At 51.3% G+C, this 16728-nt stretch overlaps 1 protein-coding gene across 3 annotated transcripts in view; it reads right to left on the minus strand.

Moving 5' to 3' along the window:
- The window catches only part of Slc29a4 (solute carrier family 29 member 4), a 31230-nt gene extending 16047 nt beyond the window's left edge, over positions 1 to 15183 (minus strand). The window contains exons 1-2 of one of the 3 annotated variants that reach the window (XM_039089186.2): positions 14921 to 15183; positions 1576 to 1749 (exon numbers count right to left, since the gene is read on the minus strand). In XM_039089186.2, coding sequence (XP_038945114.1) covers positions 1576 to 1738 — 163 coding nt within the window. In that variant the 5' untranslated portion in view covers positions 1739 to 1749; positions 14921 to 15183. Of the gene's footprint in view, positions 1 to 1575; positions 1750 to 5045; positions 5270 to 14920 lie in introns of those variants that run through there. The other 2 variants (XM_039089185.2, NM_001105911.1) reach the window with 2 other exon arrangements.
- Between the last annotated feature and the right edge of the window lie 1545 nt (positions 15184 to 16728).

Consider the following 16728-nt stretch of genomic DNA (forward strand, 5'->3'; position numbering starts at 1 on the left):
CCTTCTATCATCTGTCTGTCTGTCCATCCGTCTGTCTGCCTATCTATCCACCTATCATCTATCAATCACTTCTCTATCATCCATCTATCTATATCTATCTTATCTATCTATCCATCAATCAGCTAACACTTATCTATCATCTATGTATCTATGTATCACCCATCCATTTTCTTCCTTTCTTCTTTCCTTTCTTCTATCTAGCATCTTCTGATTACTTTTCTCTAACTGAACCCTGGTTGCTGTACTCTCCAACATCAAGTGTGGCATATCTGTAGCCTTTACAGTTAAAGTCATGGCTAACACTAAGTCCTACCTACTTCATGGCTTTGTCTGCTGGGCTCTTCCCCCATCATGTCTCTTGTCATCCTTGGGGACTAGAATGGAAATGACTCCATTTCTCTACACAGGTCAGGTGTTCTTTGCAACCCAACATGGGGCTCATTGAGTAGAACACCACACGGGGCAAAGGAGCTGAGAACATGTCCGAGCCAGAAGCAGTACTACATCAACCACCCACCCACACAAGGTGATACCCTCACAGGTGGCTCCCAGGTGTCACAGGTGCTACCCTCACAGGTGGCTCCCAGGTAGATCACAGGTGCTTCTTACAGGTGGCTCCCAGGTGTCACAGGTTCTATCCTCACAGGTGGCTCACAGGTGTCACAGGTGCTTCTTACAGGTGGATCACAGGTGCTTCTTCTTTTTTTTTTTTTTTTTTTTTGGTTCTTTTTTTCGGAGCTGGGGACCGAACCCAGGGCCTTGCGCTTCCTAGGTAAGCGCTCTACCACTGAGCTAAATCCCCAGCCCCTTCACAGGTGCTTCTTTTTTTTTTTAAAGATTTATTTATTATTTATTATATATGAGTACACTGTAGCTGTCTTCAGATACACCAGAAGAGGGCATCGGATCTCTTTACAGATGGTTGTGAACCACCATGTGGTTGCTGGGAATTGAACTCATAACCTCTGGAAGAGCAGTCGGGTGCTCTTAACCGCTGAGCCATCTCTCCAGCCCTTCACAGGTGCTTCTTACAGGTGGCTCCCAGATCATGCTAAGGGATACTATGAATTTGGCTGCAACTGTGTTGAGGCCTGCGTCTTGTCCCTCAAGGATGCACAAAGTTCCCAAGCAAGCAAGGGATGGTGGCAGGGTTGAACCTGCACCCACCCAACCCCAGAGCTGCTCTGAAAGTTCAAAATGCAGTCATTTGGACCAGCTCTTCAGTTTGGGGAAACAAGCTCAGGGATGTTTAAGTCTTTGCTCCAGATCACACAGCGGGACTGAAAAGCAGCTACTTGAACTTCACATCCAGTCTTTATTCTCTGTAAGCAGGAACAGGTTGCTTTGAAGAACACAAATGAGAAGGAGACTCTCTGGCCAGGGACTGTGATGTGGATAGCCACTGGCAGAGGTCACATGACACAGACCAGAGCTGGGCATAGTTGTTATTTGCTACCCTAGTCACCTACCTCATCCTGACTGAGCCTCTTAGTCCCTATAACAATCTGAAGCTCCTCTTGTCCCAAAGACATGTGGTCAGTCACCACCCTGGGACAGACAATGTCACTTACTCACCAGAGTCTGTGAAAGGGGGGACGCCCCTGACTCTGATGCCTGGATCCTGAGCCCCCTCGATTGTCGTCTCCAGCTGAAAGTTGTCAAAGCTTGTCACCACACTCTGGCCAGATGTGGCTGCCACACAGGGCTCCTTGAGGCGCTGGCTTCCAATGGAGCCCATGGCAGTTCACACTGTGAGGAAAAGAGACGAGGCAGTGAGGGGAGGGGACACTGTGATCCCACAGCTAAGTCGTCAGGGTGCATACCTCAGGGCATTCTGTCCATTCACCCTCATCCATTGGCTTCCTTGTTAGAATATATTTTGTGGGCCTGAGGATAAAGCTCAGAGACACACATACTATACAAGTGCTCTACCACTGAGCCATACCTCAGCCCCTCACTGGGGGATTCTAGGCAGAGGCTCTACCACTGAGCCACGCCCCCAGCCCCTCACTGGGGGATTCTAGGCAGGGGCTCTACCACTGAGCTATACCAATTATAGTCTTACCTCAGTGTTTCTTGCTTCAGCTCAGATCTAACCAACCCTTATTTTGGAGGAAAGGGAACCTGTGGCTGAGGAATGCTCCAATATTTAGGTAACTCCGTGTGTATGGAGTGTCTGACTTTTCCTTTAAGTTTCGTCAGGTGAGTTTTCAAACTCTGTTGACATTTTTATTTGATAATGAGAAGATACACAGTCTTCCTATAGCATGAAACATACACAGCAATGGTACTGTTTGGCCAGAGGACCCAGATCATGGACAGAGACAGCCTCTCCTTCTCAGCAAGCAAAGTGAGAGAAGCCAGAGGCTGCACCTCTAAAGGATGCCACCTTTGAGAACTACATTGTGTTACTTTTGGACCTGTGTCACCAGTGTGCCCTGTGCCATAGCCACCTGGGTTTTTTTTGTTGTTGTTCTTTTTTTCGGAGCTGGGGACCGAACCCAGGGCCTTGCGCTTCCTAGGCAAGCGCTCTACCACTGAGCTAAATTCCCAACCCCTAAAATAGATGTGGTTTTTTTTTTCTATTCTTTTTTTCGGAGCTGGGGACCGAACCCAGGGTCTTGCACTTCCTAGGCAAGCGCTCTACCACTGAGCTAAATTCCCCACCCCTAAAATAGATGTGGTCTTTTTTTTTTTTCTATTCTTTTTTTTCGGAGCTGGGGATCGAACCCAGGGCCTTGCGCTTGCTAGGCAAGCGCTCTACCACTGAGCCAAATCCCCAACCCAGCCACCTGCTTTTATTTCTTTACCACGTCCTCGTTTCTGCAGGGCCGCTGCCTCGGTTTACCTCTTTCCCAGATCCCCAGGTGAGGTCTTCCCTCCAGTTACCCCGCTCCTGGACATGTCACCTCTCCATTCTCTAACTCTTGACAGAGTGGTGTTAGGGTCAGAGACTGAGTCTCCTTGGGGCCTTGGAGCCTGCAGCATACTTACGATCTGGGACCTAAGGAATTGTACACCTATTGGTGGCTGGCCCAGTACACATGGTCAGTGGAAAAGAGGCAGAGAACTTCTCTTTCCGGGTGCTAGGAAGCCAGGTGAACCTGCCCTCCAGGCTTGAGGCTTGTTCTGAAGGTCCCCTCTCCAGTTACTCTGGTCCTAGTAGCTAGCCATATCTGGAACTGGGAGAGCCTTGGAGGGGCTTAAGGCATAGCTGGCATGGGTTTGAACGACAGTGGCATTGGATACCATCCCAGTTTTATCAGTCACTCGTCATACACTTCCCTGATCTCCAAAGGGTGTGCGTTAGTGAAGACTTAGAGTTACCAGATCATACTCCTGCCTTCCAACCTTACACAGGAGGAGCTGAGGAAGGCGACACTGTTGAAACACCATTCACAGTGTCCCCTGATCCACCTGGAACAGAAGCCCAGTCCTGAAGGACACCCGAGATCCCAAAAGCCTGGCACATCTTCAGTAGGGGCTCCCATGATGCAATCTCCCAGACAAGCCAGACCAGCATGAGAGGTTTCTGCCAAGCTGAGGCCACACCATCCGGGAAGGCGAACGTGTTTGGCATCCTGCCAGGCTGTTTGCTCTGGCTCAGTCAGCGTGGCAGGCAGCTGCCACCTACACTGTCCCCACGGCTTTCATCTCTGTCCTTTCCCAGCCCCCAACGTTCAACATCCAGGGTCGCAGATCCTTTCTGTTCCTGTACCCACTTTAATTGAAATGTACGGGCATGCAGATAGACATGGGAAAGGAAGCTTTTCTCTGCGCTCCTGACTTGGGACCCCTCAGTGCTTGTCACGAAAGCATGGTGAATGATACAGGACATTTACTTAGTTTTCAGACCACCCTAGGCTCTAGCGCACCCACCTAGAGAGTGACACAGTACTTCAGAGAGGGACTGCGTGGTTGATAGGAGAAATTTAACTATGCACACTTGGCGTTTTAATAGGGATGCAAGCCACCCCTAAGTACCCAGTGGGTCAAAGCGGGATCCAAGCTCTCAGTAGTCCTGTAAAACTAAGCAACCGTGCCAGTCTGCAGAAGAAATAACCAAAAAAGGCAGAGGAAAGCCAAACCCACAGCCGGGCAGCTCTAACGGAACCCTGACCTGGCTGACCACCACTGGCCCCTCCCAGTTGCTGTAGGGAAGCATTCTCTCAGGCTGCTTGCCCCACATGTGCAGCCAGCAGAAGGGGCAGAAAAATTAAATTTCACTTCACTGTTCAACCTCCTCAGGCCTTCTTCTGGCTCTAGTCACAAGTCTTGTTTACTAGATGCCCTTGGATGCCCCTGTCCCGTGCCCAGACGTTGTTTAGGGAGTCTCCCTGCGCATCGTAAGGCTCCACTCCCCGCTGCAGGATTGTGGGTTTTGAGCTACTTTGGACAGCTCCTCTGAGTGCTAGGGGACAGATGACTGTAACGTCAGTGCCACCGACTGGTCAAGGCCTGGGATGGCCTCAGGGCAGAGGGGTAGCCCAGGCCCACCTCTCTCCATGCTTTAGGTTCCTGCACAGTCCGGACACTAGAAGACCCTGATGTTTCTTCCACAGGCAACCCTAGCAGTATCGAAGTTGGACCCCGGCCCACACGGCCACCAGCAAAGAGAGACTTCAGGGGCAACTCAGAGGTCGTGACCCAGTGCCCAGGCCCTGCTTCTGTCATAACCTTTTTCAGAACTCGAAGGAGGTTGGCTGGGCAGAAGGGAGTGATAGAAGGAGATGGGACGGGAAGGAACTTCAGGTGCAAGGACCCCTGAGATGTGACCAAGGGAGGAGATAATGCCTTGACCCGGCTTGGCCAAGGCCACCCGCGTTTGTCCCCTTCTAGAGCCTGCGTCCCGCTCTCACAACTGGGATGCAGGGGATCTTGCACTGCAGGAGGATACCCATCCTCCCCGGACAAGGGGTGCGGCAACGAACCGGCGCCTGGGAGGGCGGAAGGGGGAGGCGACGCAACTGGGGCCGCGCGCGGCAGACAAAGGCTCCGACAGGTCCCCGCCGGCGTCTCCCCGCCACCTCCGTGGCGACACTCACCTCGGCCGGCCCCAGGCTGGGATCCTCGGTGGCTGCCCGCCGCCCGCGCCCGGACCCTTTGCGCTGTGCCCCGTTCTTCGAGGCTTGGGCCGGGCGCGGCGGGCGTCCTCCTTGGTGTCCCGGTCCGCGGGCCCGGGTCCGCGAGCGCGTGCGAGGGGCGCAGCAGCTGCGGCGAGCTAGCCCGGCTCACGCCCCGCCCGTCCCCTAGCACCGCCCACATAGCACCGCCCACCGTATGACTCCGCCCAACTCCCGCCTTCAGTCATGCTTTTCACCATTCAGATGCACCGCCCCATTCTCGGAACCACGCCCCGTCACGCCACGCCCACTTCACAGGGCTCCACCCAGGTCCGGCCTCCAGCGGGGCCTACTACCACTCAGTCGCCCAGTCTTCCCGCCCGCGCTACATCCACTCTCTATGAATCTGCCCTAAGCCTCTCTTTCTCTCCTAGTCACTCCGCCCCTGGCCCTACCCAGTCTTTACCATATTCCCCGCCCCATTTTCTCTACTAGTGCTCCACTCACTCTAGCTCCGCCTCTAGCTCCGCCTCTGAACTGCCCCGTCTAAGGCCCCGCTTCTCTTTGCTGTCTTCGTCCTCTTTCCTTCTATGCTCTTAGCCCCAACCAGACCACAGAGCCTGCCCCCTTTCCCTACCTTCCTCTCCGCCTGCCCTAACCTCGCCTCTATTCTTTCTTCATTCCCTCTATTCTTTCCCCGCCTTCCTTGCTGCCTGCCTGTTCCCTCGTCTATCGCCCTCTTCCCCGCCTTCTACTTCATTTGTCTAGCTCCACCCTCGTTATTCCCACTTGCTCCACTCTCCTCCTCTGAGCCCACTTCGTCCCACCTGGCCTCACCTCCAGCTCTCAAACACTACTTATTAGTCCCTAGCTCCTAGCTCCACCCCATCACTTCCCTAGGTCCCGCCCCTCATGGTCCCTCCCACAGCCTTTTCACACTACGTGTGTCACTGCCCACTTCCTTCTGTCCACCCTCAGGTTACAAGGTCTGACAGTACAGCATACAGGATGGTTTGGTGTCCTAGCTGTCTGTCTTCATTGCCCAACCCCTTCAAGTTTCTTGCCAGGCTTAGTCTCCCGGGGCTGTATCTGTGACATTGTCCTGGGGCTGGTGCTGATTGCTGCAGAAGAGTCTGTTCTGACCCTGGTCCTGGCCACGTGTCCCATGGGGGCCGTAAAGATGAGGCCAGGAATTAAGTGGGACCCTAACTAAGTCCTTTGAGTCTGGGACCTGTAAGTGAGGGTCTTCAGGACCGAGGCACAGAGAGACGCATTTGTCTCGATACCCCTCCTCTTGTCTGCGTCCCCACTTCATCCTGGGAGCCTGCTTGGTTCTGCCCATGGCTGAGGGCTTTCTCGTCATCTTGCCAGCCTCCCTCTCACAGATCAGAGTTCCTAGAAATGTCTTTTTTTTTTTTAAAGGCCTCTCATCATAGCTCAGGTTGGCCCAGGATTCGGGATCCTTGTACCTCAGCCTCTAGAGTGCTGGGATGACAGGTGTGTATTGACACACCTGACTGGAAAGTGTCATGTATACACTCAAGGACAGCGTGTGCCTCTTGGACTTCTTTTGCAACTCCGTAGGCCACAGAAGGTGATCTGTGGGAGCTTCCAATGAGTTAGAATAATCTCAGAGTGCAAGGCCCCGCCCGAGGCTTCGCATAGTCTACAGCTCTATGTAGGGTATGGATGTAGTTCAGCATTGTGTAAACTAGGTGTGGTGGTGCATGTCTGTTATCCCAGCACTCGGGACGTGGAGGCAGGCGGAGGCCCAGGGAAAGTTCAAGGCCAGCCTGAGCTACAGAGACCCTGCCCTTACTCCTACCCCACAAAGGTGATTATATATATATATATATATATATATATATATATATATATATATATATATGGAACTGAAGGAGGAAGGAAGGGAGAGAGTGAAGGACAGAGGGTGGGAGAGAAAGAGAGAGAAGTGGGGGGAGGTGGGGTCAGGACATGAAATCAGACAGGGCCAGGAAGCAGTTGGAACTTGGGGATACCTTTTGTTAATGGAGGAGACAAGACTAGATCCAATTTTAACATTTTCTTCTTCCTGAGAGGCTGAAGCAGGATGATCAAAAGTTGAGGTTAGTCTGGTTATAGGGTGAGTTGAAGCCCAGCCTGAACAAGTTAGAGTGATGTTGTCTTAAAATGAAAAGTAAAACGAGAGCTTCGAGTTTGGCTCAGTGGTAGAGCCCCTGCCTAGAATCCCCCAGGGAGGGGCTGGGGTGTGGCTCAGTGGTAGAGCCCCTGCCTAGAATCCCTCAGTGAGGGGCTGGGGTGTGGCTCAGTGGTAGAGCCCCTGCCTAGAATCCCCCAATGAGGGACTGGGGGCGTGGCTCAGTGGTAGAGCCCCTGCCTAGAATCCCCCAGTGAGGGGCTGGGGGCGTGGCTCAGTGGTAGAGCCCCTGCCTAGAATCCCCCAATGAGGGACTGGGGGCGTGGCTCAGTGGTAGAGCCCCTGCCTAGAATCCCCCAGTGAGGGGCTGGGGTGTGGCTCAGCGGTAGAGTCCCTGCCTAGCACGAGGGTCTTGGTATTACCTCCAGAAGTGCAAACTAAATAAGTAAGTAAACAATCCCCTTTCTGGTTCAAGTGTCAATTGGGACAACTCTTCTGGAAAATAAATTGGCCCTAAAAAACAACAACAGCAACAACACCCCGTTGGTCCAGAAAATCTAACCCAAGGAATTAGTTCTAAATATAGACAGGCTTTGCCGTCTGAGATGCTGGTGGCAATAGCGAGCACTGCAGGTGGTTGAGTGGCACAAGAAGGTGTGATGTCACATGCTTCCCGGCAGGGAACAATGTGAATGCTAGATTGAAAAACCCAAGAAAATCAGTGAAATCGCGTGTGAGCTCTACAGCGAAATCTTAAGTCCCTAAGATATGTCCATGGTTAGAGAGGATTTAGAATAATATGGAAAGCCAGAAGTGTGAGAGTGTTAAGTGACACAGAAATAGGAGGTGGGACGGAATCCAAAGGATGACTTCCACTCTCTTGGTCTAGAAGAACCAGAGGAGCAGAATAAAATGGCTTTCTGGGAATGACAAATGAGCAGAAACCTGCCGTCAGAAGAGGAAGGAACTGGGAGGCCGGGGAGGTGGCTCAACCAATAGCGTACTTGCTGGGCAAGCATGAGAACCATAGAAGTTAAATCCCTAGAGTCCACATTAAAAATGGTGACACATGGGGGCTGGGGATTTAGCTCAGTGGTAGAGCGCTTACCTAGGAAGCACAAGGCCCTGGGTTCGGTCCCCAGCTCCGAAAAAAAGAACCAAAAAAAAAAAAAAATGGTGACACATGCCTGTAATCCTAGCGCTGGGAGGAAGAACGAGAGAGAGAGAGAGAGAAAGAGAGAGAGAGAGAGAGAGAGAGAGAGAGAGAGAGAGAGAGAGGGAGAGAGAGAGAGAGAGAGAGAGGGAGGGAGGGAGGGAGGGAGGGAGGGAGGGAGGGAGAGAGAGAGAGAGAGAGAGAGAGAGAGACTCTGTGGCTAACTCTCCACCATTCTAGCCATGTCAACTAGCTCCACTCTCAACAAATATGGTGGGATTGACAAGATGCCTCAGCAACACAGTACACACACACACACACACACACACACACACACAAACACACACACAAACACACACATGCAGACATCCATGTGCACACACACCCATGCACACACACACAAATGCACACATATGTGTGCACACACAGACATACACATGCACAGATACACACATGCATGCACGCACACACACACACACGAACACACACACGCACACATCCATGTGCACACACACCCATGCACACACACACAAATGCACACACACACAAATGCACACATATGTGTGCACACACAGACATACACATGCACAGACACACACATGCACGCATGCACACACACACACACAAACACACACACACACGAACACACACACAGCCCACCACCACCACCACCACCAAAAGCAAGCAACTTATGTAGACCAAGGTCTGGAGTCTAGAGAGGCGAGTATAATAAAGAATTCTTATTTCTCTGCTCCTGCACACTGGGCTTCAAATAATAAAGACATCCTATGAAAGTTTTAAAGGTAATGGAACCGAGTTCTGTAACGGTACAGGGAGAAAGAGAGATGCTGCCACTCCGTGAAGATTACCCTGAGAGAACAACATAGCCATTTCACCTTTGAATAGTAGCAAAAAAAAAAAATTCTAACAATAGCAACGAGAGCTGAGGGGATTTTGGAAAACAAGGATATGCTACACTGCAGGTGACAGGGTCTCTAAAGAATATATATATTTTAAATTTTATGCTTGTGTTTATCTGCACATTTAGATGTACATCTGTGTCTACCTATTGCCCAAGCTGGTCAGAAAAGGGCATCGGGTTCCACGGAACTGAAATTAAAGTTGTGACTCACCATGTGTGTGCTGGTGTGTGCATGTGTGTATGCATGTGCACGGGAAGACAGACATCACACACCCTAGGTAATTTCTCTACTGCTGAGCCACATTCCCAGTACTCAGTCATTAGCTTATGGGAAGGAGGACATCATAAATCATCTACATAGTTACTAAGAAGAAAAAGAACGCTTTGATTAAAATTAATATGGCCAGCAATGTAATTCAGTTGGCTGGGCACTCTCTTTGCATGGGAGAAGCCGTGAGTCCTATCCCCAGCACTTCATGAAATGGGACATGTTGGCCCGAACCTGCAATTCTTTTTTTTGTTGTTGTTGTTTTTTTTTTCGGAGCTGGGGACCGAACCCAGGGCCTTGCGCTTCCTAGGTAAGCGCTCTACCACTGAGCTAAATCCCCAGCCCCCCCCCCCCCCGAACCTGCAATTCTAACACTTGAGAAGGGGGAGCAGGAAGGAACTGGAGTCTAAAGCTATCCTTGGCTACGTGGAAACTTTGAGGCTAGCCTGTGCTGCATGCAATCCTGTCTTCCATTCCTAAAAGCATGGTGGTGGCTGGAGAGGTGGTTCAGAAGTTAGGAGCACTGGCTGCTCTTCCAGAGGTCTGGAGTTCAAGTCCCAGCAATCACATGGTGGCTCCCAGCCATCTGTAATGGGATCCGATGCCCTCTTTTTATATGTCTGAGGACAGAGACAGTGTACTCATATAAATAAAATTTTAAAAAAACTGAAAAAAAAGGCATATGGAAGGGTGTGTTCAGGGTCTATACAAAGCACAGCGCCATTTAACAAGCCACCTTGGATTCTGGAACCAGAAGGGTTTTATATAGAATCCCTTGCAGATACCAAGGGACAACTGTACATTTTATTCATAGTAGTAAACTGGAGACAGGCCATGTGTTACGAATAGGAGGTGGATGACAGCCTGCAGTACGCCTACCCATGGTACCCGCTCAGAATGTAAAATGAAGCCTTCCTTGTGTCCTGCACCTGTGAGCCTCGGATGTGTTACTGAGAGAACAGACATCATGTGGCCCCGTTTCTGTGAATTCCTAGAACAGATAGGAGTCCTCTAAAGCAGTCAGATGCTGGCTACCCTCTGCGGGGGTTTGGGAGAGAGGCAGGGCTGCAGGGAGCTGGGCGTGGGGGGCGCTCTGTGTCCTGGTAACACGGGTCTTGCACATTGCGAACGTTTGCCAAAACTCAGCCAAAGTGCTGGTCCTGTCTGGTAATATGTCATCCCGGCACTCCAAAGGTAGAGGCAGGAGGATGAAAAGTTCAAGGTCATCCTTGGTTATGTGGTCAGTTTGAGATCAGCCCGAGCTACCCGAAACATGTCTAAAAACGAAAGAACAAAACAAAACAAAATAAAACAAAACCAGCCAAATAAACGGGAGGTGGAGAGATAACCCAGCAGTGAGAGTGCTTCTTCACAAGCATGAGGATCTAAATTTGGATCCCCAAGCATGCATGTAAAAAGCCAGCCAATCCTGTATGCTCAGCCCTATAGCAGTGGTGATGGACACAGGAGGGTGGCCGGGGCTAGCTGGCTGCCTGCCTAGCTTTTGATTGAATGCAAGACACTGACTCAGGACAGTAACACAGACAGTGATAGAGCAGGACACCTGATGTTTTCCTATGCCCTCCACTCACGTATGTATGCACCTGCACCCACGTGTACATACAACATACATGCATATGATACAAGTGTGATGGTGCACACCGGTAACCCCCTAGCACTTGGGAGGTCGAGGCAGGTCAGAAGTTAAAGGTTAGAATTCAGCTTCAGCCTGGGTCCATCCGTCTGTCTGTGAATCTCTCTCTCTCTCTCTCTCTCTCTCTCTCTCTCTCTCGCACGTGCGCGCACACACACACATAAACACATATATACACATACACATATGAGAGAGACGTCCAGTTCACAGTAATATTTAGTACTCTCACATCTGCATTGTTTTTCTCTCTTTTCTATCTCTCCCTCCTTTCTTTTTTCCCTTCTTTCTTCCTTTTTTTCCCCTGACAGTTTCGACATTTAGCCAAGGTTAGCCTTGAACTTACAATCTTCCTGTATCAGACTCTTAAGTGCAGGGATGACAGGCCTGTACCTTTGAAACCTATTTAACCTAAGTTGGGCCCGAGGCTGGCTGTGCAATGTGGGCTGAGAAAAGAGACAGAACAGGCCGTGAGCACCCATGGCAACTCCTGTCGCTTTCATTCATGTTTAACATTTTCATCATAAAGTGCTAGTGGAGGGAGGGTCAGATAGCTCAGTGGGCAATCCTGCAAGCCTGGTGACCCGAGTTCAATCCTGGAACCCACACAGTGCAAAGAGAAGTCTGACTCCAGCATGTTGTCTTTGGACTTTCACAGGTTTGCACACACCACCCCCCCCAGAACAAGTGAATGCAATTTTAAAGATTGGGGAGATCACCCAAGGGTGCCTGCTATCACCCTCCCTAAGCCCTTTCAGGTCCCCCCCACCCCCATGCCAGCTGCTTTCTGTGGACACAAACCCAATTTATTCCCAACTTATTAGCTTAAAGCCATTAGGATCTTTCCCATCAACTCACAAGCAGCCAGAAGCCTGTGTAGGAGGCCTGCTCAGGACACTGGGAGGGAGAGAGGGAGGGCCATTGCTATGGTCACAGTGGGCCCGTGACATATTGACACCTGCTCTTGCTCTCAGGGACTGTGGTGCTCAGGGGATGCTTTCATAGATCATAGATGACAAGAAGCCAGGTGGTAAGAAGGGAAAGCTAGGGTTCTGCTTGGGAGATGATGGGTGTTATAATAAAATACAGTGACACATCCCTGTGACAATTAACCACACTTATCCTCATAGCAACCCCAGAGCTTGGAACTTCTGGGCTCCCTTTTTTGTTTTTTGTTTTTGTTTTTTTTTTTGTTTTTTTTTTTTTTTTTGTTCTTTTTTTTTCGGAGCTGGGGACTGAACCCAGGGCCTTGCACTTCCTAGGCAAGCGCTCTACCACTGAGCTAAATTCCCAACCCCCATGGGCTCCCTTTAAGCACACCAAATCAGAGGCATCGAAACCTAGCCTTGTAGACAAGCAGATCTGCGAGGGACCTGCCTGAGCTGCTGGATCAACTCCTTTGCGGCTTGCCCTGAACTCCAGCACCATGGACAGATTCCCAAGGCAGAAAAAATGCCTGACTAGAACCCCCATATGGCTCAGAGGCAGAGTGCTTGCTGAGTGTGTAAGCGGTTCTCTGGGTGTGTAAGAGACTTTCTGAGTGTGTAAGAAGCTTGCTGAGTGTGTAAGCGTCTTGCTGAGCGTGCAAGAGACTTGCTGGGTGTATAAGAGACTTTCTGAGTGTGTAAGAGACTGGGTTCAGTCCCCAGCACTGGGGGCTGTGGTATGGGGGGAAAAATCAGTTTTTCTGGGCCAGAGTGAAAGTACAGTGGTTAAGAACACTGGCTACTCTTCCAGAGGACCGGTGTTCAATTCCCAGCACCCACGTGGTGGGTAGCTCACAACCAGCTGAAACTCTAGTCCCAGGGGATCTGCAGGCACCAGGTACAGGCGTGGTGCACAAACACGCACACAGTCAAAACACACATGCACCTAAAATAAAAAAGGAGTTAAATTGCTTTCCCATTCAATCCATTCAGACTTGATTTCTGAAGCATTTGTGCCCGAGGTTGTGAGAACACTGCCAACCCGCAGACTGAGAACGTTTTTATTAGGTAATGGTAACACTCACTCCCTTGTAATTTTGGCATTTGGGGAGGCACAGGCAAGAGGACTGGGAATCTGAGGACAACTGCTCTAGGCAGTGAGTTCTCTGCTAGCCTTGTCTCAAAAGGAGCAAACAAATAAAACAAAAAGAAATAAAAATAAAACAAAGAGGGGTTGGGGATTTAGCTCAGTGGTAGAGCGCTTGCCTAGCAAGCGTAAGGTCCTGGGTTCGGTCCCCAGCTGCCAAAAAAAGAAAAACAAAACAAAACAAAGAAACAGGAAGAAAACATTTAAGAATAAAAGCCAAGAAAGGGAAGAAGGAAAGAAGGAAAGAAGGAAAGAAGGAAGGAAGGAAGGAAGGAAGGAAGGCAGGAAGGAAGGAAGGAAGCCACAGAGGCAGGGCATGTCCTGAGAGGGCAGGGGCAGGTTGCCTGCAGCACAGTACCAGGCTCACGGGTGGGGGGTGAGGTCAGGGGAGAGCATCCTTTGGTGGGATCTGCATCTTGCTGTTGGGAGGAAGTTATCACAGAGGATGGCCCAGCATCTTAGTGGAGCTTGTTCAAGTCACACGCTGCAGCAGGGAGATGCCTATCCTTCCCCACCCCAAATCTATCCCCCTGAACCCCGATCCCCAGATCACTAAGCCTGGCAATCAGACGGTTGTCCCCCTGTATCAGGCTCTTCTTGGGACCGAGACTCCCAGCCATGGCTAGAGAGAGGGCTTGGCCTGGTGAGGTGGATAAGGACTCTTGAGGGTGGCAAGGGTTGCCGGCCACTGCTGGAGGCTGGCTCAGCATTCAGGAGCTGCCTGGCTCAGCTCCAAGGGCTTTTAGCTGGAAGTAACTCTTCATTACTGGCTGCTGAGGGCACAGACAGCGGGGTTTGGAGGGGGTGGGGTGAAACCTTAGGGGACACCTTAGCCTTGTTGCTGACCCCGGAGAGCTGGCTGCATCCCTTCACTACCAGCTGTAGTTCTGGATTCCTGTGAATTCTGGCTTCAGGGACCTTCGGGCATCTCCCCAGCCTACCCTTTGAAGCCTGGCTGTGTATCAGTTGCTTGTGGCTTCCCCATCTATGGTCGTCTTTCTCTCTCCTTTCTTCTTCCTTCTCCTCCCTCCCTCCTCCCCTTTCCCTCCCTTCTTTGGTACAGGGCTGTGACTGGTCCTGAATTTCTGATCCTCCTGCCTCCTGTCAGTGCCGGAGTTCCAGCCGTCCCCCACTGTGCCCAGCTTCTGTCTGTTTTGTCCACATTACTCACAAAGCATCTCCCTCCTAGAGAGTCCCCTCACATTCGCCCCTTTCTACTCCTTCACTGTAAGTTCCAGCATACTCCACCTCCCCCAGGAATCCTCCTCTGACTCTCCTTTGCCACTGGGATGACACCCAGAGAGGGGAAGGCGTTTACCTAAGGTCACACAGCAGAGGAAATAAGAAGGCACTGAAAAAGGCTTCGCTGGTGAAAGAGGGTGAGGAGAGAAGTGACCACCCACTCCCAGAATGAAGGGAGGAAAAAGCACCGGAATCCTACAGACTCCGTTTTCCAGAAAAGTGTCCATTTCACAGGCAAGAAAACTGATGCCAGAGAACACCCCCCACCCACCCAGCCAGACCCCATAGGAGTGGCAGAGGCAAGAATGGTCTCAAGCCTGGCTGGATCACACTGTACCCTTTCATGACTTGCTGGCCCAGAGACTCCCGGCTCTATGCCCCCCCCCCCCGGTCCCAGGGAGCCTTGCTTACCCGAATCTGTCTGTGCTCCCTTCAAGGCTTCTCCTCGTGGTGTCAGGTCTATGTGAGCCACTCACGCACGTACGCTGCTTGAGAGAGCTCTTCTACTCTCTATTTACAAGAGCAGGCTTCTGAGCGAATGAGCCAGGGAAAATGTTTGGCTTCCGTGGGTGGGAGCTGGGGCCATCTGTTCCCAGGCGCCGAGAAAACACCGTAGCTACAGCCCCGGTGCCCAGCAGAGCCTTGCAGAATGGGGCCTTGGCACCCGCGGGCTGTATGCCCTAAGGCGGGGCACACACTCTCTGTGGGGCTCAGTGTCTGGGTGTCTCATCAAGCTGTGTGACTCCAGTGTCCTCTCTGGGCCTCCCTGTCCTTCCCTTCTCATAGCCTTCTTTGTTTTTTACCTACACCTCACCCACTCCTGCCCCGTGAAACCGAATGCCCCCTACGTGGGTCAGGCCACCGACATCTGTGACGCAGGCTCCCTAGGACCAGCTTTTAGGCTTTTATGACTATTGCCCTCATTTGTTCCCGGGCTGAAAATAGCTTTATTGTTTCCTCTGAAAATAAAAAGAACCATTTCCCAATCCAAAAACTTATGGTGTAGGAGGGGAAATGGAGAGAGATAGCCCTTTCCATCAGGCGGACATCTGTTGAGGATAGTGACTTTCCAGATAATGCCCCAAATGGTTTGCCATGTCTGTGGTCCAGGGTGAGAATGGGCTAGATATTTTGAGATCCACAGGGGCTGGGGAATATAGCTCAGAGGTAGAGTCCCTGCCTAGAATCCCCCAGTGAAGGGCTGGGGTGTGGCTCAGTGGTAGAGCCCCTGCCTAGAATCCCCCAGTGAGGGGCTGGGGTGTGGCTCAGTGGTAGAGCCCCTGCCTGGAATCCCCCAGAGAGGGGCTGGGGGCGTGGCTCAGTGGTAGAGCCCCTGCCTAGAATCCCCCAGTGAGGGGCTGGGGGCGTGGCTCAGTGGTAGAGCCCCTGCCTAGAATCCCCCAGTGAGGGGCTGGGGGCGTGGCTCAGTGGTAGAGCCACGCCTAGAATCCCCCAGTGAGGGACTGGGGGCGTGGCTCAGTGGTAGAGCCCCTGCCTAGAATTCCCCAGTGAGGGGCTGGGGTGTGGTTCAGTGGTGGAACCCCTGCCTAGAATCCCCCAGTGAAGGGCTGGGGGCGTGGCTCAGTGGTAGAGCCCCTACCCAGAATCCCCCAGTGAGGGGTTGGGGGTGTGGCTCAGTGGTAAAGCCCCTGCCTAGAATCCCCGGTGACCCCAGGGATGGGATTAGTCAGCTAGAGTTTTTTGTTTGTTTTGTTTTGTTTTTTTCTAGCATGGGCAAGACCATGGGGTTTGATTCGTAACAGTCCCCTATCAGGACCTTGTAGACTGTGTCTCATGAGTGTGACTCCTTGAGGACACTGTCCCATAAACCTTCATCTCACACTCCAGAGAATAGAAAGGTTAAAACAGGGCTGGAGAGGGGTTGGGGATTTAGCTCAGTGGTAGAGCGCTTGCCTAGCAACCGCAAGGCCCTGGGTTCGGTCCCCAGCTCCGAAAAATAGAAAAAAAAAAATAGAAAAATAGAAAAAAAAAACAGGGCTGGAGAGATGGCTCAGCAGCTAAGAACACTGACTGCTCTTCCAGAGGTCCTGAGTTCAATTCCCAGCAACCACATGGTGGCTCACAACCATCTGTAATGGGATCTGATGCCCTCTTCTGGTGTGTCTGAGGACAGCTACAGTGTACTCACATACATTAAATAAATAAATCTTTAAAAAAAAAAAAAAGAAAGAAAGGTTAAAACATACCCTGATTTCACT

Source organism: Rattus norvegicus, chromosome 12 (assembly GCF_036323735.1).
Source record: "Rattus norvegicus strain BN/NHsdMcwi chromosome 12, GRCr8, whole genome shotgun sequence".
Classification (NCBI taxonomy): domain Eukaryota; kingdom Metazoa; phylum Chordata; class Mammalia; order Rodentia; family Muridae; genus Rattus; species Rattus norvegicus.